The sequence below is a fragment of the Melospiza melodia genome, chromosome 3, assembly GCF_035770615.1.
Source record: "Melospiza melodia melodia isolate bMelMel2 chromosome 3, bMelMel2.pri, whole genome shotgun sequence".
NCBI lineage: Eukaryota > Metazoa > Chordata > Aves > Passeriformes > Passerellidae > Melospiza > Melospiza melodia.
The window spans coordinates 107,463,838-107,489,078 of record NC_086196.1 but is presented as its reverse complement, the minus strand read 5'-3'; the positions used below and the strand labels follow the sequence as shown (position 1 = coordinate 107,489,078).

Below are 25,241 nucleotides of genomic sequence, written 5' to 3'. Positions count from 1 at the left end.
GGATCAGTAAATATACATTAGTTAATCCTTGTTTGGGACATCTACGAGACTCTGCTCTCATCCACCCCAACCAGCCTTTTAAATTAAGTCTCAGCAATATTTCTAAAAACTTATTTTCATATTGATGATAACCTGCCTTATCACACTGATTTGCCCAAGCTGATCTTCATTCTGCTAAGGCTTTATTCAAGGCTCTGCTATAAGAAAAGGCAGGTCCACTGATATTGCATGCCTTAAAGGAATATTTCTGTCCTTCCTTATGAGCAGGCTGCCTACGTACACAGCTAATTTCTCTTATGTATGATAAGAAACTGGGGGATGCAGGAGCCTTTTTAGGACTTCATCTCGACTCAGCCTGAGGGGAAAGGTGGGAGCAGGTAAGCAGTGGCTGTTGCAGCCTGCCACCCACTGGCCTGCAGAGGTGTGAGCTGTGCTGGGGTTTGTTTTCCAAGTCACTGCAATGCACTCTGCTGGCAGCAGCTGACACGCAGCAGCTTCATCCAGAGCAGCAGTGGCAGAGACTGCTGTACAGCTTTCTTGCAGTTATTGTAAATTAACTGCAACTACAGTAGCTGCAACATCAGTACAAAGCCATAATTACAGCCATTTGAAGTGTTTAACATACTTTTAATCTGTTCACATTAATATCTTGACTTGGATTAAGGTATGTCAAGAATTTAGAGTGCCAACACAAGAACAAACATCTCGTGGAAAAGCTCCAAAAGGGCATTTGAAATAGAAAAAGGGTCTCTCACTTTGCTTCCAACACTGCATGAAACCCACCATAGCCTGGGCCACGTCTGGGGTTGGGACATAAAGTGTTGTTTACCATGGCAAAAACAACTGCACCCTTTCTCTGGAGAAGTCTTTGAGCCAGGTTGAACTAGTTTAGGACAAACAGTAGGCTTTTTGTAGGAAAAATCAAAACTTTGCCAGCATGAGCCATCCAGTTTGGGACCACTAATGGCCCCAGGGCAAGTGCTAGGAGCTTATCATAGGAAGCATCACTGTCACCTAGCAGCCACATAGAGGCTATATATGCACAATGTGCTTATAGCAAACAACCCCAGGCTGAAACTATTCCTGCCAAACAGAAGAAAAAGAAGCTCACACATTCTTCAGCTACTCTGCTGCAGGATGGTGTGGCTGGCACAAGCTGCTCAGTTTTCATGGAGTATCAAGAAGAAAAAGCAGTAGGTCCCAGGAAAATAAACCCTTAGAAACTGCCACAGAGCTGCCCATTCTCAGAGCTTCTCTGCTTGGAGCTGCTTCAGGCATTCTGCCCAGAGCACAGCCACAGAGCCCACTTTGAGCATGATTAGGAGTTTAGTCACATGAAATTCAGCAAGGCTGAGACACTCATCTCACCCAAAAGTTGCCTTTAGGAGGGTCTGACTCACTGACCTATATCCACGGATGCCAACTGATAACAAACTGTCCAGTGATGGCCCTGGGGCTTGTGGGCTGAGGCACCTCAGCTGTGGCACTGTGAGCCCAGCTCTTTCAAGAGCTTTATACCTTCCAGAAGCCCTGAAGATTTAAACAGCCTCTTGCTGCTAGTAGGAGGTATAAAATTACTTTACAATGCTGTACGTGCAGCACAGGGGAAGTAAAAGTTGCAGCCAGCCACTCAAACAGCAATGTCACTTGAAGTCCACACACATTTCATTTCAACGCCCATTCCAAGAACAATCCTCTTGAGTCAAATATTTCTCTCCAGTGCTCTGAAGAGCTCCAGGTGATGAGTAATTCGTGATAGTTCTGTGTCTGAAGCCTCTTTGTCACTTTACATCCCACACAAATTCTTGCCATACAACAGCTTGTTGTGTCAGACATCTTTATTTGCTGTGTTCCCCAAGTGTACAAATAGTGAATGTAGTTATAGAAATTCAAAATATATTGTAGTAGAAATCTGTCTGGGAAGTGGAATGCTAAGATATTCACTTTATAAAATTATTACCCTTAAGTCACTCTCACTTGGCAAGTTTTAAATACATCAGGGCCATGAAGAGACATTATGATCCTGCAAAAAAGGAGTTCTCAGTAAACTTTTTCTGCTAGATTAAGTCAGTCAACAGCAAATTAATTTCTTACATTTGACTCATTTTGAGTTATCAGCCAACAGGATGTTAGCTACATCCAGACAATTCATACACAATTCAGCTCCCATTTATACCAATAAAGTCAATGTATCACTATCAACATACCTAAGTATTAGTGAAACAATCTCAGTGACATTATTATTATTTTAAGCTAATGAAGTCAAGCCAATAAGTTGCCCCTGGCTATTGAGTGCAATTGATGCTTTTGTCACATTTTCAGAGTAGGACTCCTCAGTTCTTGAACAAGTCAATACAGCTCTGCAGGAGAGACACATTGTTCTGCAAAGGAAGAGAATTAGTTTCAGATGGGGATGACTGATAATTCCAATCCTGCCTTTCACAATGAAGTAGCTTCCCAAATAGTGGGTCTGACACAGGATTTTGTGCAAAGACAAGCACTCAAACAGTAAAGAACCAAAACCAGATCACACATTCTGCAGTCTGCCTCCTCCTGCAGGCCTGCAACCATTAATCAGTTTGTGCTAAGGAGAGGGGCAAGAGTCAACAGGAAGCCTTTAAAGTGGGCCAAACTGAGCAGTGTCATCAAGGCTTTGTGTCACATTCCAGCTCAGCACTGAAGCAACTGCCTGTGCTAAAGTCCAGTACTCTCAGGGAGTGGGACATTATACTTTCCTTCTCCAAAGGAAGCTGAGGATGCACAGTCACTGCTTTGTTCTCTACATTAAGTTAACAGACCCTTCAAGCCTGCCCAGCAAAGCTTGGCTGAGGCTGCCTGATGGGAAGTCAGATGACCCAGCAAACCCTCCCAGTTACACACTACTCATTTCTCTCAACCCATGTCTGTTAAATTCCAAAGAGAACACACCTTTGCATGTTTTATTTCCAGTTCTGCCATTTCAATTAAGTTTTTACGGAATGCTGCTATTCTCTTCTGTTTGAAGCTCATCAGTTCTGTAGAGGAGGAAATAAACAAAGGTAAGAGATAGACAAAGTGTGACAAGCAATGCCCCTCATGTTTCAGGAGTTCTGTTGTGCAGCTCAGATTACAGTATTTGATCAAAAAAAGGTTCAAGAGTTAGTCATGCTGTTTTTAGACAGAGATGCAGTCATCACATGATACACAGACAGCTTAAGACAGAAAAGCTTTGTAGGAAGAGAGCTGGAACAAAGCAGAAATAAGCCACACAAGCTCTGTGAGAACCTCGATCATTTAAAAGCCAGATACACTAAAGGAGCAGCATGCATACTATGAAAGTGTATTATAAATATATTTATATAAATATACACATCTACTGAGAGCCAGTGTTTGAAACTCTGTGTAAGGCACTCAGCTGTATTGGGAGGGAGCAAAAGCCTGTTTGCACAGCTTTGACTGAGGTAATTAGTTACCCTCTAGTAGTTACATTCACATGGAGGCTGAGTTCAGTCCAAAAACAAATACTAGGGGCTTATAAATAAGGTTGGTGTAGTATTGACACTGCTCTGCTACAGAAAACTGCTTTTAAAAATGTTTAGCTGCATTAGTTTTACAGCATCTATCTCTATTGTCCTTGGCATGTTCAGACTGACTGCTCAGGAGCCTTCAGTAGCTGAAGGTCAGATGGAGACCTCGACTGCTTTAAGCTCTCCTTTAAGCATAAGTTCAGCAAAGCCTGTTTTACCTTGTTTAGCAGATTCTGAAATCTTTTCAAACTTCTGACAGCAATCCTGTTGATGTGCCTCAGCCAGCCTGACGTCCTTGCTCTTTAGTCTGGCTTTGTCTAGAGCTTTGTTCGAGTTCTCATAGTCAACAAGAGCCCGGGTTCGCCTGTACAGCAGATCCTGAAGAGACAGAAAAAGCACACCAGAGCCTTACAGGACTACTTCCCAAACTGAGGTTACAGCCACCTTAGCAGCAGGAGGTTTCACTTCTTTCAGCACCAGATTCTGCTTTTTCAAACAAGTTATTACAGCCTGCTCTTGGTATCCTTTCACAGTGCAGCACTACACTTTCAGGACAGCCAGTTAAGCCTTAGTGAAGGAAGTCTAAGGGCTACTATGGGCATAATTTCTTCCCTTAAAGTAGTTTCTCCTCCTGTAAGATAGATGTCTCCACTAAGAGCAAAAAGCACTTTCTGAATTCCCTCAGTCTACTTCCAGCAGCCATTTAATTTGGAGATCTGACAGCTTGACTGAAGCACTGCCCTAACCTAGACAGGATAAGTATAGAGGTCTGTGAGCCAATCCCTTCCTAATGCAGCAGGAGTACACCTGTGATGTCTAAATAACAGTACACCCCACTGAGGGGGGCTGTAGTGGGTGTTCTGAAGTACCTGACATTACAGGTAAGACACTAGATGGAGAGGCTCAGTACTTGTACCTAGATACCTTTTTGCAGCATAGTCATCCCCTGTCAAGTCAAGTTTTTATTAGAAAAAGGGTTGCCAGCAAGGCTTTTGCAGTCACATCAATCTACCAAAGCCCTCTTGGAAGCTCAGACTCCAAGAGCCTTCACAAGTTACCACTTATTTGTGCTAAGGCACTCAAAAAGTCCTGAAATCAATCCCAACTACTAATTAGTCATCATTGATTTTATTGGCAAGTCCATGACTACTCAGGCAGGGAACAGGAAAGAAACTGCTGCAGACTTAAATTCAGTTTGCTCTAACTTACAGAAATTTAAAGAGTTCTTCCACTTTACATGCCAAAGAAAAATTGGTCCAAGTCTTCTGTAAGTGGCTGAGCTCCAGCTAGCTAATATATAGCTTCTATATTCTGCTGTGGTTTAAGAGTCTCAGGTTTCTTAGGCAAAACAAGGCTCCACTTTCCTGTCTTCTTAAAGCACAAAGAATACCATGAGTGAGTTGTGTTGCCCATAACAAAACTAAGCTTCAAAAAGAAAACTCTTCTCACCTTAGCAGCTTCTATATTGAGCATGTAGTATCTCAACAGTTCAGAGAGCTTTAAGTCTTCATCAGATGAAACTCTACTCTCTACCTTCTGCAGAAAGGGGAAAAAAAAAAGTCAGTTTAGTTGGTGTGTAACAGAGTCAGAGATTCTTCTCCCCCACACCTGCCCCCAGCAAAGCTTCTTACCCTGAGTTTCTCAAAGAGCTCTGCAACTTTCAACAAGTACCTAGTGAGGGAATAAAAAAAGCATAAATAAGTCTGAGATACTTCTTAGTCTGATAAATGCCAGGATCAATTGGCAGGAAACCAGAAAGCTGAAGGCTGGAGTTTACTCCTGTATACAGATCCAAACAAGGGCTTGGAAAAAACTCATTTAGGCAAAGAGCTTGAGAAAAGGTTCAATGTGCTGGATTCCAGCCTACCAGAACAGTACAGCTGAGCAGCTCAACACCATTTACTGTAACAATGCTCCTCTCCAGAGCATAAAGGTCTTGTGGAGAATTTCCCTGCTGCTATCCAAGAGGGATGAGCTGACTTGTTGATTCAGCTTTACACTCTGTTTTAACAAGGTCTTGGTAAATTGATAGCAAAGTCAAAGGTGGAAGAAGTCACCTCAAAAAAGGCAACTGAGTTCCCCTTAAAAAATCCCCTACTATTCTGGAAGTGCAAAGGTCCAGAAGATAGTACAGATCTAGTGCAAGCTGACCTAGTGCAGTTATATTTAACAACACATTAGAACCCACACATAAACCCTTTCTTCAGGGTCTCCAGCAGTTTGTGACCTGAAGAGAGTCATGGAGATTTCTGTTTAGAAGGATTTGATGACCAGCACAAGTAACCTCTAGGCCACAACTGGCAAGTTATCAACTAGTTCAGAGTTAGGTGCAATTGATGACATTAGGTTTGCCAGAGCAAGGGTGCCAGAAGAAAGAAGATTTTAACGCCACTTGCATGCAATTCAAGAACCTCAAACCACCTATGACCCAATCCTCTGGATTTTACAGAAGAAATTTGGTTTTCCCAGACTCAGGATATGTTTATGAACAGTTGGAATTGCTTACTTTTTGATAACTGTAGGCTCTTCTAATGCCAGGCTGTTCAAACAAGCTGAAGTATAAATATAGTCATCTGCAACATCTGCAAGAACAAGACAAGGTTTTCAGGCTGAAATCATCAAAACTGATGATCCCTTGAAAGGGGCTTTGAAAAGATTCACTTTTATGAGATCTTGTCATCTTATCTGCTTTTGCACATGCATCCTTGATTCTGTTGTAGTAGTTCACAAGAAAAGTCTTCTCTTGCTCAAAAAAATCTTCTACTTCCTGAAAAAGAATATGACCTGTTAAGTCAGTAACTGCAGAATACAAGCTCTTCCCTTTTTTAGGAAGGGCCAAAGAAACAACCACAGCCTGGGCCTGAGCTTGAGCCCATCAATCCCTAAGGAAAAACTGTTCAAGACAAGATCTGAGCCAAAGGTTTGACATTCCAAACCACCTGGCAAACTTCTTCCTCACTGTGCAGTGAAGATGAAGTTGGCACTCAAATACTGATGCAGGTTGTCTGAAATAGCCAGTAAGTTATGGGACAGCCCTCAGGACACTCCCAACTGCTGGAATTTTATTTCCTGGGCCTGCTGCAACACTGTAGCTAAGGACTAAGCAGTTTACAAGCTTGTTTCTCATCCACACCAAACATGATACATATTGTAATGTTTCATGACAGTGCACAAGAAGCTTTTTGGGAAGTGCTGCTATGGCAACACAACACAAAAGCTGGAGCAAGACCAGATACAGGAGTCTTTGGTATTTGATTTTGTCTAGTATAACCAGAAACCTATAAATTATGTCTGTTCAGAGCTCCAAAGTAGACAAAAGCCACAAGGATATTTCCTGAAGGTATAATTCCTTCCTCTCCAGTATCAGGTATTAAGGCAGGTCTTCTGCATCCAGAAACTTGAATTATACACTGAAATTGAACAGCCTAAAGCCACAATGTCTGATTTCTATAGAAATCAGAATTAATACAGGCTACTCCTCTCAACTGGGAGAGCAGTAACAAGGCAGGTATGTCAGTAGCTGAGCCTCGCACAGCAAGCCTGAAGCAGACAGTAGTAACTTCCCTGGAGCAGGAAGCAAGAAACAATCAAGATTAGGGTAAGAGACAAAGCAACAACCTTACCTTGACTCCAGAGAAGAGGACCTCATCAGCACTCTTTACTACACTTTTTAAAAAGCCACCAAACATCTCTTTAGTGTTTTTCCTCCGCACACTCAGCTGTAATAGAGAGGCCAAAGCAGCTTTAAAGTTATACCCAGGGAGAGAAAACAAGTTTTGTTTTGATACTTGCAATGTTAGTAACATCCTTTACACTTAGCATATGTCAGAGCAGGTTGATTTCCAAGCCCTCCAGAATAACCATATAAAAATGTAACATGTAACAGGTGGCTTGGCTACAAGTAGTTCAAGGGATTTTTCCAATTCCCATAAACAGCTCTGTTTCTTCTTGCATATCTTGGCTCAGCATCTATCACTCATAATTAGGTGTGATGAAACATATGCAGGAGTGACTTTAATACACCTCCATTCCTCCACTTTAGGACCATGCAACACAGCACAGGTACACCTGAGCCATACATGTTTCCAAGGTAAAGACATGCAAAGGTGGCTCCCTAACCAGCTTGACAAGGATTTAGAAACATGGTGGGATTTACAACAGAGAAAGGTGTAAAGGTCAGGCTTTCACCTTTCAGCCATCTCACAGAAATACTTGCAATATCTACTTGCTGATGCTGCACATAGATCCACAGACCATTCTGACTGTGCCCAGCAAAAACAACAGCACTCCTAAAGTTTGCCTCACTTGGAAAGGGAAACAAGGAAAAAAAGCCTCACGTCCTGGTCATACTCCAGGAAAACATGGAAATTGCGGTCCTTGCTGAGCACAGGATGAGACGCAATCCTCTGCAGGAAGATCTCATGTGATGAGACAGTCTTCTTGAAGACAGCGAGGTATTCACTGCAAGGAAACAACAGACTGAGATCCTCTTTGTACTACCCTCTTCAGTACACAAAGAATTGCTTTAACTTTAGCCCATGAAAATATTCAATTGCAGACTTCTGAAACAGCCAGCTTGTGATAGCGAAGCTACTTTCAGTCTCTTTACCTAGGAAGTTTTCCAGCTTGAAAGCTGGAAAAGCTGGGCCACGCCCCAGCTCCAGGATTTTCAAGACACCCTTCAAAACAGAGACCCTCGAGATCAGTTATCACCAAATTAGTTGCTCTCCCAGAAGGCTTCTCTAAATGCAGCTTTTGGCAGTAAACTCGTTTTACTTACGCTTCCAGCTCTTGCTTCATTTTGGCAAACTCTTCTTTTGTCATGGACACCTCTCCTTCCCCCAGCTTCTGCATCTTCTCTCTGGGACCATCAAAGTCAGGCTTTGAAGGTGCTGGAGGTATCTAGGCAGGGAATTGGTTAGTCATGGATATTAGCAAATAAAGTTTTCCAAGATTACTTCTAGCCTTCTCTTTTGCCTGGTCATGGGAAAGTGTGGTAAAGAGTGCATGATCCAGGAATTCTAGATTCCTGGTTTGTGTTATCCTTGCCCCAGGAGGGAAGCCAACCCAGAGAAACATCTTCTGTAATCCACCCCATTGCCAGCCTTCTAAAGAATCATGATAGGAAGGAAAGCCCACATTTAATAGATTATTTCAGTGTGCCACCTTCAGGCAGATATTAATACCACCACAGAGTCAAGGACTCTCACAGCACCTTTTGCTGCTCCAAGCTATATGCAAAGTTAACACAAATGCCATACCACTCAAGTTTTCTAGGAATTAAGGAAACAGGAAGCATAGGGAACACCCAAATCACAGAACACCAGTAACACTGGTAAAACACACTTCATGCCCTTATTAGCAGGCACTTTAGATTGCTACAGTTTCTCACTTAGGATCACATTCTTTAGGAAGTACTTACAATGAGTCCTGCATACTCCTCAGTTTCAGTGAGTGTATCATGTAACCACACAAAGTCTTCGTGCTGCCTTGTAACTGAAAACTCAGGGCTTTGAAAAGCTGGCAGTGTAGTCTGGAAGAGAATATATAGAAGCCCTACTGTTTTGTAAATCAGTGCTTTTAGGAACAGTTCTGTCCATTTCCAAAGGAAGCTATTCTGCTTACTAAGAGCCTTGCCCACTCCCTTTTAGCTGAGCTGGCACTTATTCAACAGCACCACTAAGGAGACTGTTAGAAAAAAAAAAAGTACTGTTGTAGAACAGCATTAATGCAGTTTGTTTTGTGACATTTCACAGTAGCTCCCTTCCTACCCCCATCCTTCTGGCGTCTCGCTAGAACTCCTTAGCAAAGCCATCAGCTACTTACCTCTGTTTAGAGAGTTCAGATCCTAGGAAATCTGAATTTCTGCGTATATATACACATCTCCAGGCCACCTTTAAGTGGAAAATCTCCATCTAATTAAATTTTCTTCATTGCCAAGCCCATCTTTGCAGGTGTGTGTACTGCAAATACATCTGTTACTTGCACAACCTCTTTTTGCCCATGACCTTACCTTAGTGTGCACAGTGAACTTCACTCTGTCCTTTTCACTTAGGGCATCAGGGATGTCAATTTGGAGAGAAGGATCAACATTCAGGTCTACAGATACAGACCTCAGCTGCAAGAGAATTCACAGAATAATCCTTGATCAAGTATCAGGTAGGTTTAGTGAACAAGGGCCACACTGCACTCCACTTCCTCAGGTACACACTTATGACCAGAATTCCTTTCACAGTGTTTCAAAGAGCCATAAACTGAGCCAGCATTTCTTTGGGGGTTTATTTCTTCATTCATTCCAACAGCCTAGACCCAGAACATCATTTCAAGACTACTCAAACTTTCAAAGAGCAGTGGAATAGCTTTCTCAGTAGAAGATCCTCCAGCTTACACACAAAGACTGTCTTCTAAGAGGCCCTCCCTTGCTGCAGCCTGACAAATTATTGCTGTTTTCTGCATAAGGGAGAAGCCACCAGAGATCAAGGTCACAACACAGGAAGTTTGCTGAAGAATGACTATCAGAGCCCGGAGGAACGCTGCAGTTCCCCTCTGGAGATAATTCTGAAGGCCTTCTCAGAAAAGCAGGCTAGAGAACTGCACCAGGACTGCCATCTCAGCACCCTGCAGCACAGAGCACACCAGCCAGGACCCTGCTCCTACCTCTGCACTGCACACTGAGCTCCAGCACCCAAATGGTGCCAGGATCTGAGCAATCCTATCATATCACAGATGGCTAAATGCTGCCCCAAGCCTCTGCAAAGCTGCCTAAGAACTGTTGATAGGCTGCCTGTTGTAAGGTGAAGTTTGCTTCCCAAAGGCTCTGGAAGATGCCTCCCCCCAGGCTGGCCAGCTGCAGCCCAGATCTGGTATGTGACAAGTGTCTCTGGCTGCCTGCAGAGCACAGAGCTGCCAGGACAGGCAGCATTTGCCCTGCCACTGCTCTCCCCATGATCAGAGTGCTGTGAATAAGTGAGGGATACCCCAGCCACTGCACCCTCCAGCCATGCTAAAAACACTTCTGTCTGCTGCATCCTCACTGTTAGCTAGAATTAAAAGGAGACAAATAATAGATAAAACTTATTAAGCCTTACAGCTATGGAATGGCCTTGCCTGCAAGCACATTCAGCTCCCCAGAAGATGGAAAGGACAGAAGATTTTTAGCCCATCCTGGGCATTGCCTTGGCAGTGAGCACACTTACAGGGCACAGCTCCCTGCAGTCCCAGGCGCTGTTCACATCCCACAGGACATGATGGCACTCCAAACTCTACAGGGACTCCAAGTAATCACTTCCCTGCAGTCACCACTTAGGACAGACCATTATGCTCCCATCCAGGCAGGAATTCTGGTCCTTGCTAGGAAGGCACAGGCCAGACAGAGGTGCATGGTTCAGAGGTCACTGACACAGGCTTGGGCAGAAGCTGCTCTCACCCCCCAGGCACTGCAGGAAGGACAGGTAGAAGGCCACCAGTCAGGCCCTGGTTTCACTGGGAGCACAGTGATGAAAGGCAAGTTGGTTGGTGTTTTCCATTTCCCAGCCAAAGCAGCAAGATGCAGACCCCAGTGTTTTACATCCTGCTTACTTGTATTTGCTGTCCAAACAGGATCAGCAGTGCTAACAATATGAACTGCTGAGTCTGGAAAGTATGATAAGCCAAAGGAAACCATTTCCTCTCAGCTAAACTAAGGAAAGGATTACACAAATCAGACAGTCCTGAATTTGTGAGCTTGCTTGCTTTCTTTCTTGTAGAGAAAGTAACCTGTGATTAGATGCTGTCTAGTTACCTACACAGGAGACAAACAAGCACAAACACTAGAGGGTCCTGCTTGGCCAGATTAAAGCAGTTAACATATCACAAGCATGTCCTGGTACCCTGCACAAATTGCAAATGGGATCTGGAGCTAAATGAAACCAAGGTTTGTAAGACCCCAGTCTGCTCTAGTCCTGTGAAGGTCACTGTGGGCTCCTAACTCCAGGCCAGAGGCCTTCAGGATTACAGAATCATGGCTCAGACTACAAAGGGAACATTCACACTGTCCGACTTCAGGAGGAGAGAGTGCTTTGTTTCCCTACAAAAAGTGCTGGAGCAGCATTTGTCCCCTGAATGGGGGAAGCAGGAAGCCCCACTCCTGTCAGCACAGCTCTGTAAAGCCCTAACTCAGGGAGCACCCACAGCAGATGTCTCACACCAACCCCTGACCCACACCTGCCCTGCACACAAGACCTTTTGTGCCACCATCTCTCCTGCGCCCATCCCACAAGCAGGAATGGGGACCAACCTCCTCATGGGCACATGAAGGCTGTGCAAAGGAATTAAATATCCATCTCCAGGCATCCAACTCAAGGCTTTCCCAGGTCACCCCTCCATCTTCACTCTCTGGCAGCTCCTTCATACCCAGAGGCATTTCTCTGCTAGGACATCACTGCTTCCTCCCCAGACTCCAAGCAGTGGGGCACGAGAACTGAAAGTTCCCCATCCAGTTACCAGAAACCAGTCTGTCACTCCACACCCTCAAGGGATATAATCCAAGCTCAGCAGCTGGGAAGGGATTATTCCTCACTGGGAGCAGATGCCCAAATAGGTATAGAGGACACACAGAATGGAAATAGCTGGGTTGGGCTGCAAACTGAAACACTGACCCAGAGCCAGCACAGTACTCTCACTTTCAACTTTCATTTCTCTTCCCCAGAAGCAGCTTCTGGTTTGCAGTGACTCCAGAAACTGTTACAGCTTCTCTGACACCTCCCACGTTTAAACTCAGCGCTCAGAGACTTGTTTCAGGATTCCTAGGGTTTCTTGAGGATTCAAGCAAAACTCCCTGTTCAGTGCAGTTTACCTGTCCAGCTGGTAAATCAGAACAAAGCAGAGCCCTTCACAATAACGTAGACATCGTACTGGTTAACATTTCAGAACCAAAAGACTATAAATAGATATTACAGTACTAATTAGGACACCATGATAAACACCTGATCTAGAAGCCCAGGAAACAGCAGAGATCATTACAGTGCCCAATCCAGGTAGAATTTTAGAACATTTGGGTTTTTTGTATTTGTTAGAGATGCTAAGAAAAAAAAAAAAAAGTTGGATCACTTAAATACAAGGCAGTGATGACCATCAGCTAGCAGACTTCTGCCTGACAGACATGACATTTCTGATGTGCTTGCAGACACCCAGAGGGAGGAAATGCCCTCAGCCACCCAAGTCTCTCAGTTCTGGTGAGAGGCCTGAGCTGCTGCTTTTACCGTTCCACCCTCTGCAGTTTTAGCATCAGCTCCGGATGACTCGGCGTCACTTCTGCATTCTAACAAAAGAATCTGCCAGTGCAAGCAACTGTGTACAACTTCTGACTGCCAGTGAAATGGGTATTTGTTCCCAAAGACAGATGAATCCAGGGGTTTTCCACACAGCCAGGCTCTTGGAAGGAGCAAGAAGCCCTTCCACAAGGGCTCACAAGTCAGAGTTTTTTGGTTATTGTCAGCTACCTTTTAAAAACCTTCTCCCCTTACTGTCATTCAAGCAACAGCCCACAAACAAGGCTTCAGAAGTAATTACATCTGCCACTACCTAAAACCCATCACTTTTTACAGAGCAGACTTTCTAATTAAAGCTGTTTAGGTGCTCTCCAGAGAGCACTAAAAGATCCTGGTGTTTATACAGAGCCCTCAGTTCCAGAGGGCCTTGTTTTGACACCCAGGAATTAGCCAGCAGAGGATCTGGCCAGCAGCTATCAGCAGCATTAGATGCTGGAACTACTTTTTAGTCATATTCAGCACAAGCAGCTTAAGTTTCCTTTTAATCAGGATTCTAAAAGGACATTTGAAAGTGCACTGCAAGCATGCAGCACTACAGAGCACGTGTGAAGCTTGGATTTTGCAGCCTTTGTGGCAGTTTGCTGTCACCACCCTGACACTGAGCTGAACAGTCCTGAAGTGGTCTGGTTACACACAGCCACAAAAATTCAAGCACTGCTTACTTATGCTATGGAAAATGCTTCCCTAAATGTGTGACTTCAAATTGAAGAACTCCAGTGATGCAAAGGTTTAATTATTTTGCTTAAAACACCGATAAAGAGGGAACAACAGCTCAATGTAGTCACAGTGAAATGGCATTCCTCAGCAAGTGCAGGGCTTGCCAAGGAAGCAGAAGGCCCAGAGCACCTGTTGCCTTGGGCTGTGCAATAAAGGGTCCCTCTCCTGCCAAAGGGATCTCTGCCTCACTCTCTGCAGGAACCTGCAGGTCACACAGCTCCTGGTAGAGGGAAGGGCTCCATAAACATCCAAGGATGCCACATTCTGAGCAAAAGCCGTGCTGGCTCACCCTGTTCCACCAGCAGGACACCTCCACCCAAGCCATGGCCTCCTCAGCACAGCTTTGGCCATGCAGGGCAATCCCCCGTGTGCCTGCAGAGCACAGCCTGGGGCTGAGCACTCCTGGCCCAGCTCAAATGGGAATGGTGCAACAGCAGCAAAGCCCAAGGCATGGTCAGCATTGCCCAGGAATGCTTTGCTGACCTCCCACAGTGAGGCCAGAGCTGGTGGCAGGGATGCCAGGAGCAGGGCAGCCTCACCATGCTGGCTTCACCTTCTGTAGCCCAAACTGCTTCGTGGAGGCTGTGTGTCCTTGAGAGGGCACCATCCCTGTCCAGGAGCTGGCTCCTTGCAGCAGCTCACCTCCCTGCTGATTCCAGGCTCAGCAGCAGGCAGGAGCAGGGTTTTTTTGCTAAGCACAAGATCCAGTATGGTCTCATTCCCTCCAGAATGTGCAGCAGAATTTGTCCAGCAGAGGCACCACTTGTGAGTGATAACAGCAAGTCCCAGGCCACGACACGACATTTTGTCTTCACTGATTGCTTTGTGGAAGAGGTGCTACAATACATGCTCTCAGCATTTTGATCCAGAACATTTCAGCTGCAGACTGAAGCCCTTAAACACCATGGAGCCACTGACATTAGGAAATACCAAGGTATTTACTCAAGCTCAGCTTGGAAGTCCCACCACTCACTTCACATTCTGAAGTGCCTTTTCCTCCCCCATGACAGATTACACCTTATTTTCCACTGCACTTCCAATCACCTTTATCCTACCCTCCCTTCCTCTTCCCACATATCCTGATCCTCTCCTGCTTTGCCACCTCAGGGTCAGTTTTTAGTTTATACTTAACAGTGGCTCCTATTTGAGTTAATTCCTAATGAAGTTTACTTTACAGGCATGAGTTTTATCTACTGGTCACACACCAGTTCCATGTTGCTGTTTCTCTGCCCGAACAGAAACAGACAAGATAGGAGCATTTCTATCCTCCCCCGTGCTGCTGGAATCCTGAGACAGCCCTACAACCTAAAACAAGCTAATCCTTGTCCATTGAGCATCAGAGTTTAAAGCTACTCCAGCCCCCACCACGAGAACATTTTCCCCTCCCCCCAATACTCCTGTCCGAGTTAGAAAGGCAGATAAACACTCAAAAGTTACCAAATGTTGCAAGAGAGTTGATATTTGACCTTCCCCTTGAGTATTCTCCAAGGGCAGACACTTTTTTAATACAAAGAGTTTCACATGCAGCAGAAAAGAAAGCCTGTGAAAGAAAGCACAGCTCAAAGCAAGCTACCAGAAAATGCTTCTTCTACAAACTCTTGTCTGTCTTACTGACTCAGGGTTGTTTCAAAACAAGATTAATACGGGAAAGAAGCAGAGAAAAGAAAATTAACCAGAAGTCAATAGAGGCTGGTGTATTTCTAACTCCCCCAAGTTAGTTAATATACATGCTCCAAAGAGCTGGAGAAAAGACAGACTGCAAAGACTTTCAGCACACCTAACAGCTTAAAGCAAAGTCATCTTCCTGCCAGCAAAGCTTAGTCACAATGCAAAACCACATGCAGATGTGACAATATGAAAGGCAAATGGGCGACTTGCTGACTCTTACAGGGCTGCCTTGCCTTCTTCTCAAGGTGTGCTGAGGGTAGTTATTAAACCAGGCAGTTTAGGTAGGTTAACCCAAGCAGCTCGTCCAGCAGAAGAGAGAATTCCAGTCACTGTCTGCACTACATAAACATTAATTCACAAAGTTCCTGCTTCAGCATTTCACTTGCATTTCCTCTGAGGAGCTGAGAGTCTTAACACTAGGAAATCCCCTGTGCTGCTTGAAAGGGGAGACACGAAGCTCCTTGGCACTTACAGCTTCAACGCTTCTCCGGAGAAAGGAAAACCAAGCGAGAAAGGAAAACCTTGCTGATGAGACAGCCAAGGCAGAGGGGCGGCAGCGCAGGTGAGGTGACAGCCGGCAGCCCAATGACCGCGGAGCACAGCCGGGAAGGCCGGTCACAGCCCCAGCACGGCAGCTGGCCCCCGGGGAACAGCGAGTTTAACCCCCTGCAGCACCTGGCCCAGGTCCTGCTCCTGCATCCATCACCTGCCAGGCCCGGCTCCGCAGCTCCAGGGCCGCGGGTATCACCTGCTCCGCCCGGGCACAGAGCGCAGCCCTGCCCTTCCCTCCTCTTCCTCCTTCCCGCCCCGGCTCTCATCCTCCCGCCCGCTCACCTTTCCCCTCCGGGCTGCTCCCCTCGCCCACCCCGGCCGCTCTGACCCCCTGCCCTCAGGAGACCTCAGCACGAGGGTTAAGGGGATTTATTTCCTTTTAAAAAGTCCTAAACGGAGCAAAAGCCAAAGCCCCGTCACTGTCCCAGCGCTGCCAGGGGCAGAGAAGCCGGGAGCTGCCTCTCACACCGCGGGGCCAGCTCGGCTGTGCCCTCCCTGCAAGCCCCAGCCGGGCTCGGGCCGCCACCCTCACCTTGTCCTGCGAGTCCCCACGGAGCAGAGCCATATCTCCGGGCGCAGGCAGCCACCCCGCACCTTTCCCCCTCTGCTCCTCCCCGCCACCTCCTCCTCATATAACCCGGGCGGAGCCGCCGCCGCCACACCCCCCGAGGGGCACTCGCCATCTTTGGTGAGGGCAGGGCGCTGCTGCTTTCATCGGAGACGGCGCAGCAACGCTTTATTTTCCGGCTTGTATTTAAAGAGTTGGGTTGTTTTCCTCTACAGCCTTTCAAAAACTACCAAAAGAGAGCGAGATAGAGCAGGCACGCCCCTCTCGCCACTTTTTGGGGCGCTCCAGCGAAGGGGAAAGGGTTGGGGGCTGGGAGTGCGGGAGAACTACAAGTCCCAGGAGGCAGCGGGCGGCGCATGCGCGATGGGCGGGGCAGAGGCTGTGGGCGGGGCGCGCCTGCGCGGTGGCGCCCGCGGCGGTGGCGGGAAGCGCGGCTGAGGTAACGCGGGTCGTGAGGGCCGGGCGGGCCTGAGGGCGAGGGAAGGATAAGGGACGGGAAAGAGGAAAGGAGCTGGTGTTCCCCTGGCCCGCACTGCCCCCGGGTCCATCAGCGAGCGGCCCGCATGGCCGGGCTGCCATGGCTGGGCATGCCCGCGTCCGGCGGGGCTCCATGGCCAGAGTGGGTTTTCCCCCTCAGCACAAGGTTTTCCCCCCGGGCTGTCCGGTACTGGGATTTTCAGGTGCATGCAGAAAATTTATTTGCCTGAGGGCACTTCGTGGTCGCTGGTGTTGGCCCAGCTCTTTCACAGATCGCAAAAAGCTCTGGTTTCATGTTACAGCCCTATTCCCCACTAATTCCCTTCCTAGTGCTAGGAATGGAGCTTGAGCTGGGAGCTGATGCCTGTTGAAGCTACACTGAACTAAAGCTCACAGCTGTAGGTTTGTGCTGTAAACGGGGTTGCTGAGTTGTCTCGTTGTCTCTCTTTGTGCTCTAAACATCCCAAAAGAGGGAGGCGTGTTTTTAACCTGGATAGTTCAATAATGTATTTTGAAAACTATGGGGAACTCACAGTTATACCTTCCTCAGTGGATTTGGTCTGCTCAAATTAGGGACAAGGGGCAGCAGGTCTGTAGGTGTGTTTGGAAGTGCTCTTTTTTGTTATCTCTGAAATAAGCCATTGTTTTGTTTTTGTTTTCCTTTTAGCTGGATAGGTTTCTGTGGAGAAAAAGCCAAACTGGTTATTATGCAAAAACATATCTGGAGGTAGATTTTTATAGATGGAAACTTTTCCTTAAGTAATCCTATTTCCTTCAGTTAAACCATTCATTCTTATATAAAAAAAATTTCCTTAGTTGTGTTAGCTCAGTTATTGTTGGAGCTGCAAAGTCAATTGGCTTGGGACAGTAAAGTCCTCTTGGGTTTTTTTTTTTTAGCTCCAAGTTATTTTAATTTTTTTCAGTTCTCCATTGTGGCTCATCATGCAACACTTGAAGCAATTCTGCCAGTCTTCAACCACAAATGCTTCCAGAGAGAAGGGATGCACTTCCTCAGGGGGAAATCTCAATTAAATTCTGTTCTTTGTGTACAAGAGTAGATCCTGACCACTCAATTTCTTTCTTATTATCTGCACAGAAATGCCACTTTAGTGATTTGTTGAAAAACACGTGGTTCTTCATTCAGCAGGGCACAAGGGTTCCTTATTTCTTAGCAATCCTAGAACCTCTTTCCTTTTCTAAAACAGGACACTGCACAAACATTTCCACAAGTGCTGGAAATTCCACAGGTATGTTCCCCAGCACGACAAAGGCTGCAAAATCAGAATTCCTGCTAGTCACTGAAGCACTGTGCTGCACTAAAGTTAACTCTGGAGCGTTTAATATTCCGTATCTCAGTAGCCCCGTGATTCAAAGCACTGATCTGGTATAAATTTATTCCTTGGGAAGTGTTGAGGGAGCAGCTCAACCCAAGTGAATTTATGCTGACCCAGGCATCCTCTTGCTTCCTGCAGTGGCACAAAGCCAGAATAAACTTTTTCTTTTGTGCTGTGGCTTTATGTGACAAAGGCACAGCCACTGGCCCAGCATTTGCTCTGATTAGTGCATGTCCACAGGGACCATTAATGAGCCTGTTCATAATAACCATCAGACAGCAGCCTGGGAATCCACAAGCTTGGGTACTGTCACACAGGAACAAGAATAAATTTTTCCTATTTCATTTTCAATCCCAGCTCTGGCACCTCTAGTTACAGGTAAGCCCCAACAGGGAAGGGATCCATTTTTCTGCACTGATGAAGGAAGTGCCACTATGGAAGTGTTACATTTTATCCAAAAATGTGTGCAAAAAAGCTTCCTAGAGTTTCCAGTGCAGCCCTGGAAGGTGTGCTGAGCATGGTATTGCTTGGATGCTGTTCTTGCTTTTAAATTTCCTAAGTGGCTTTGAGCAGAGCTATGCTTGAAACTTGGTTTGGAAAAATGTGTTTATATTTTATTCTGAACTTTAAAAAAATTCTTTAAATCTGAAAATATTTGCAGTGCATCTGGTTCCTCTTTGCCTTTTCTAACTTCAGGTCTCACAATTGTGTGTGTGTATATATATATATACATTGGTTATTCTCTATAAACTTCAGAGTTTTAATACCTCACAGCAGTGGATTGGCTCATTGTCCTCTGTGTAACTTTCATAACTTTAATTTCACCCTCCCTCTTTTGGGGTTGTTCTTGGCAGATCTGGTTTTTGTCCCTACCTCCATGGCAGTTCTGGTACTGTTGCTGTAGGGATGTCCTGTGATGCAGCTTTAGCTGCTTGCAACAAATCTTCAAGTGATTCAGATTTCACATTTGGCAGGCTGTTCTTTTCAGGAGCATTTCCTCTTTTCCTTGCTCCTTGGTTTTTTATCTTACTGATCTGAAGAATAAAGGTGATACAAGGTAAGTGAAGACACTTTGGTCATAGCAGTTCTTTCTTGGGCAAAGGGCAAGAATAGGATGGTGGCAGAGTTTTATGACTCTGTAAATCACAAATTTCTTTTTCCACAGGAGGAAACAAATATGGTAACCCACAGAGTGTTGGAGACAGAAGGAAGAAAACTCTAACTGCTCACACCCACTTCTTGTCAGGATGCAATTCCTACAGCTCCTGGCCAGGAAGCCAGGGAGCCTGGAAGTGCTTTTTCAAATACCATTTTGCCAAAAGCAATTCCCATGCTTGTGTCTGTCTACCTCTGCCTGTGTTTACAGCAAAAAGAAAAAAGGGAACAGCTATGACCAAGTTGACCAAGAAAAATACAAGAACTTGGTCCACTCTGTTATATCTTACAAAACCAGCGCCCAAACCCCAGAGACAATACTTGAGGAAGACAATTTGTTATATGGGCCACCAGCTAAACACACACCTCCAATTAAAGCTGGGACAAGAACTCCCAAGAACTGGGTTCCTTTAATAAACCCCAGCAAGAGAATTCTTCCTGCCAGCAGTGACTCAAAGGTGCCCATGAAAATCAGGCTGCAAAGAGCGAAGCTGCCCAGCGTTACCCGCATCCTTCAACAAACCCTCTCTCCCCAGCAAGTCTTCTATCTGGAAAAATGGAAGCAGAAGATGATAGAGGAGCTTGGAAAAGAGGGATTTGAAGAGTACACCAAAAGTAAGTCTAGCCACAGTGGGATTGTAGAATAGAAGCTGTAGCTTGGATTGCTGGCAGCTACAATGGGATGAGTGGTTTGGAAATCCATGAGGTTGTTTCCATTTCATGAGAGCACATTGTGTGTGTACCTGTTACCAAGGAGCCTAAGCTCTGTCTTTGTCCTGGGACCACTAAAATGGATTTAGAAATTTGTAGAAAATGAGAGTCAGACTTCAGGCATACTTTGCTCAATCCTGTCTGACTTTCCTTTAGTTCTCAATTTGCCAGTATCTAATTAGAAATAGGTATTTTCCAGATGATGTTACTGTACCTCTTTGTAGTTACAAAGCTACTTTGTAACAAGATGGAAACAGACATTTTGAACTCCTACAGTCCTGAGCCTTTAAAAACCAGTGTATCCTGCTGTTTATGGTGAGGTTTTTCAGTAACTTTGATTTATCCAGTGTATGTGTCAGTAATCAGTGAGACTAAAACAGTAAAGGAAGCATTACTAAAGGGATACCAATTTCCCTACTGACAATTTATTTTCTGTTTCTTTCCCTTCTCCCCACACCCTCAGTACAATTTTTCAGTACAGAAATTGGGACTGGTTTAAGAGCTACATTGTGGAACATGTAGGATACAAATCCAAAGTAATGTCTAAAAGGTGAGGGGGTGAAAAAACCCCTTTGCCCAGGATTTCTCTCCTGGGAAGCTGAGAAGCCTCAGAGAAAAGGAAAACAAATCTTATCTCATTTGCTTCTCCTGTGTTTTGCTCACATGTGGGATGTGGTTGGAGATTGCTTACCCACAGGTGATTGTTTCATTGGTTTCTGGTGTGAGTTGTTTTTGCTCTTTGGCCAATCAGTGCCAAGCTGTGTCAGGACTCTGGAGAGAGTCACGAGTTTTCATTATTATCTTTTTAGCATTAAGTATCTTTTCTGTATTCTTGAGTATAGTTTAGTATGGTATTTTTTAATATAATAAAGTATTATAAAGTAATAAATTAGCCTTCTGAGAACATGGAGCCAGATGCACCATTCCTGCCTTTGTCGGGACATTCCCTGCAAATACCATAAAGGACTTTTCCCATTTTTCTTAGATCTTTTTCTCCAGGGGGAGCTCTTCCATTCAGCTTTGGAATCAATATTCCTGTCTGGAGAGACAGCAGCCAGGGAGCAGGGTGAAGATGATGTGGTGGCTGGCTACCTATCCAGTGTGGAAGGTGTCTTGGAGGACATCAGCGAGGTGAAGGCTCTGGAGAGCGGAGTTCACCACGAGACCCTGCAGTACCTGGGCCTGGTCGACTGCGTGGCCAAGTATCAGTGAGTGCCCTTCCTAAAACCCCTGTGCTGTGAGGCTGCGGGGGCCAGGGTGTGATTGAGTGGACAGATCTCTAGGACTGGCAGGCTGGAGGAACTCCCCTGGATGATCCTCAGTGCTGTTTTCCTGGTGGGGAGCTCCCTGCTGGAGAAGGGACAGGTTCAAGCAATTGTCTGCATTTTCCAGGAGCTGCAGCAGGTTTGAGTAATCTAGTTCTAGTTTGGTTTTTAGGATCTAAACTGCCAGTGTGAAAGAGACTTGTTCAGTGACACCATGGGGAAACAGGCTGAGAGTGAAAAGTCTTTATGTGCTGTCTCCTTTATTTCTTACCTGAGACTAAACTTAAGTTTAAACCATTGTCCTGTCTTGCTCTCCTGTGCAGGGGCCAGCTGTGTGTGATCGACTGGAAAACTTCAGAGAAGCCAAAGCCATTTCTGCAGAATACTTATGACAACCCATTACAGGTTGCAGCATATATTGGAGCCATAAATCATGATGCCAACTATAACTTCCAGGTCAGTAGGCCTGCTGCATGCCAAGACAAGCAGCAATGCCTGTGTGATCCTCATTTCTTCCCGCCTTTAGAACCTGCTGCCCACCATGGAAGTGTTGGTAGGATTTGTGACAAAGGAGCCCAGTCTGAGATCAGGTTAAGGTGTGAATAATGCTGTGAAATAATTCCACTGCTCCTGCTGATCCTGCTGCCCTTGGCTGCCAGTGGTGAATTTTCAGTGGTTTTAAGGGAGTGCTCAGTGGGAGCAGGGGATGCTCAGATGAACTTCCAGGTACTTGGCATGTGGGCAATCCCCTGTGCTCTGTGCTGAGTGGTTTTTGCTTGTGTTAAGAGTAGGAAGGGGCAGGAGAGGAAATAAAGCAGAAGAACCTGCAAACAATGAAATGGTGTGGGAGGGTCTTGCCTGCATCCTGTCCTGCTGTATCCCACTAGCAAATGAGTGATGCACTTGGTGTCTGGGGGCTGTCCTGTGTTTCCTCAGGGAAAAGCAATGTTGGAAATCACTTCATCAGAAGACTGTGGAATATGTTTTTAAAGGCCCCAAAAGCAATTCTAGCCTGCCTGCTTGGCCTGAAGGATTTTTACCTCAGTACAGATATTGAAGGGGGAAAATACAAAGCAGCAGACAGCAGGGTAGTTTGTATGCTGTGCAAAGGACTTTCTAGAATACTGTGGAGGTCAGTGAGCACAAGCACTCCACAGACATGATCCTGACAGAGTGAAATATGGCCTGGAATTCTGCTAGTAGGTTCCTGCCCCCCACTGCCAATGTCTGCTTGGGATTTGGGGTTTGTCATATATGAAAGATGTCAGAACATACCTAAGTAACCATTTCTATCCAGACTGAAGCTGGAGGGTGGCATCAACCTGGTTGTATGGCCCCAGGCAAAAACTCCTCAGTCTCTGGCAATTTTCCTGGCATCTGCAGGGTTTAAATATCACTCATCCTCAGAGTTCATCCCCTGGTTTTCACTGGAGCTTTGGGCTGGGGGTTTTTGGAGCGTTTGAATGTTAAGTCTCCAAGTGTTTATTCCCCATTCCTTATGTGAGCTGTGCATGTTGGAAGCTGTTTTACAGTGAGGTTTAGCTCCTAGGCTTGCACGCAGGTTTGTGACAGCCCTGTTTGTGCTGCAGGTTCGCTGTGGGCTCGTGGTGGTTGCCTACAAGGATGGATCCCCGGCACACCCGCATTTCATGGACCCTGACCTGTGCTCTCAGTACTGGAACAAGTGGCTCTTGCGCCTGGAGGAGTACAGGGACAAAAACTGACCCACACTGAGCACAAGCAAGTGGCCAGAGACAAAGGAAGAACTTTCTTTCATGTTCTTTTTTGTGTAACTTCAGCTAATCTCTTACTAGCCAGGCTCCCCTCTCTCCCCTCCCAAAAAGTAACTTTCAAATGGGGAATATCTGTTTCCTTATATTGTAGGTGACCTCAGTGGTCCAGGCAGAAAAAAGCCAACTTATTTGGCCTCTCTTTTTTATCCCACACAGTTTCTACAGCCTGGGGTTGATAGAAAAGTTTCTGCTATCAAGTAAAACTGCTTGATCAAATAATCTTTTTTTCTTTTCCTCAAAAATCACAAATGAAAGTTGCAGAACTGAGCCTTTAAAAATTAAGTTGGTGAACTAAAGCAAAACATCGTTTGTGATGTATGAGCTGAGAGAAATGCAAATGATAAAGAAGTGGATGTAGTACACTGGGTTTCAGTCAGTTCTTGCTCATGCCATCATCAGGCTTGTTATTATTTGTGGTTTTTCTTACAGCTACAGCTGGAAAACCTGTGCTGCGAGTTACAAGGAAAGTCCTCATTAGTTCTCATTTAGAACAGTACAGCAAAGTGGCCACTTAGCAGAAGTGGTTCAGCAAGAGAGGAGCAGAATTGGAGCCAACACTCCCAGAAATTTCCAGCGGGTGTTCTGAGAGGTGGGAATGTTGGCTGCTGCTGGTGGCTCCTCCTGCAGGTGTTTTACACCCAGCCCACAGAAAAGCACTGTGAGATGGGGCTGTGTGCCTTGGCTTGGGAGCTCTGTGCTGCCACTGCCTTGAGCGCTCCTGGCTCTGCTGTGGGCCTGAGCCAACGAGGAGCCCATCCTGTATAACCATCCCCAGTACCACATGAGTGAGCTTCTGTATCAAAGCAGAGCCTTCTGAGGGGTGAAGAGCTGCTAGTTGGGTTTTGGGGACTGTTTTTTATAGGTTTCTCTTTGGTTTTTTTGTTTGTTTGTTTTTTTGTTTTTTTTTTTTTTCAAATAAGTTTGTGAATAAATGTTTTGAAACAGAATTTTTACTTTTGAAGCGCATAAAATCAAGTCTGTAAAGCCTTGATCGTGTCAGGCAGTATTGTTCTGGAAATTTTTTTTTCATCGTTCTCTTTGTCTTGTATGACTTGTATGTGTGAGTTTTCACAATAACACTGCAGCTTACAAATAAAATTATGACCAATCAAATTATGAGCTTTAAGAAAATCAGCCAGAACGTCGTGCCTGAGGAAGGCTGCCAGCAAAGGCAGTTTGTGACCCTCAGTCCCAGTGAGTCTGTACCTCATGGAGCCAGGAGGAGGCAGACAGCCTTCAAAAACAGTCACTGTGTCTGGCACTTCTGGGAGCCTGGCTGCTGCCTTGGGCAGCCCTGGCTGAGCTGTGGAGCATTGCTGGAGCAGCACAGGCTGGTTTGTCCTGGAACAGGACTGGCAGGTGCCTGTCACCGGTGTCACACAAACTCAAAGGCACTTTGTGACCAGTTTCAGTGAAGCTGCCAGACTGTTACCGTGATGCACCCAGGGCACTGCTACAGGCACCGTCTGTCCTCTGCAGGAACACTTGCTGGGCAGCCAGGGTGGTTACTCCAACTCTGACATCCAGAGCTCTGCTCTCCATCCAGGATGGCTTTTTCCCTGTGGCCTGCTACCTGCTCCCTTTCTCTTTTGTTGTGAATCCTTTCTGTGCCCAGCTCACTGTGCCTGTGCTTCTGTCAGCAGGGATGTGCTGTGGCACTGACACTGGGGGGAGAGCCAAAGCAACATGAGGTGCTGGAGGGATGGAAAACCAACACAAAACATGGCTCTACCTGGAGAGGAAGGGTTCAGCCCCAGCTCTGCTGTGCCAGGGAAGGGCTGAGGTTTCAGCAGAGCTGAGCACACAAATCCCATGCAGTCAGGTGAACATTAATCCCACTGCAGAGTGAGCAGCCTTCCCTTTACACTGCTCAGTTACAAGGCCTGGGGGTCAGTGTACAAGCTTTAGCTTTCTGCAGAGTTAGGATCTTCTCATTTACCTCAGATGTTTTCTTTTCCCCAGCAACTTCCCATTTAATACAGTGTTCTACAAACTTTCCTGCTACATAGGATAAGTTTGTTCTTAACACAGTAGCATCACTTTATTATCCTCATTTTCAAGGTCTCGAGCAGCAACATTTGTGCTGATTAAAGCATTAACATCCTTAGGAATGCTTTAAGACCCCCTCGAATCTTTTCCCCACAAAAACCCAAGCAGGTGCCAGTACAAAACCTGAAGTTGAAAAGA

At 45.7% G+C, this 25,241-nt stretch overlaps 2 protein-coding genes across 2 annotated transcripts; one reads left to right on the top strand and one right to left on the bottom strand.

Annotated features, from left to right (window-relative positions):
- Positions 1-1,820: 1,820 nt before the first annotated feature.
- SNX5 (sorting nexin 5) lies at positions 1,821-16,362 on the bottom strand. Its single transcript, XM_063152517.1, has 13 exons — positions 16,284-16,362; positions 9,520-9,624; positions 8,929-9,039; positions 8,287-8,408; positions 7,844-7,967; positions 7,130-7,225; positions 6,168-6,273; positions 6,013-6,088; positions 5,138-5,177; positions 4,956-5,042; positions 3,725-3,884; positions 2,929-3,014; positions 1,821-2,381 (listed from the first exon to the last, which is right to left on the bottom strand). Exons 1-13 carry the CDS (start codon positions 16,314-16,316, stop codon positions 2,334-2,336), a joined length of 1,194 nt encoding a protein of 397 aa, XP_063008587.1. The 5' UTR covers positions 16,317-16,362; the 3' UTR covers positions 1,821-2,333.
- Positions 16,363-16,721: 359 nt separating this feature from the next.
- Positions 16,722-24,165, top strand: MGME1 (mitochondrial genome maintenance exonuclease 1). The gene is made up of 5 exons (XM_063152516.1): positions 16,722-16,758; positions 19,296-19,900; positions 20,982-21,204; positions 21,585-21,717; positions 22,851-24,165. Exons 2-5 carry the CDS (start codon positions 19,378-19,380, stop codon positions 22,983-22,985), a joined length of 1,014 nt encoding a protein of 337 aa, XP_063008586.1. The 5' UTR covers positions 16,722-16,758; positions 19,296-19,377; the 3' UTR covers positions 22,986-24,165.
- The last annotated feature ends 1,076 nt before the right edge of the window (positions 24,166-25,241 follow it).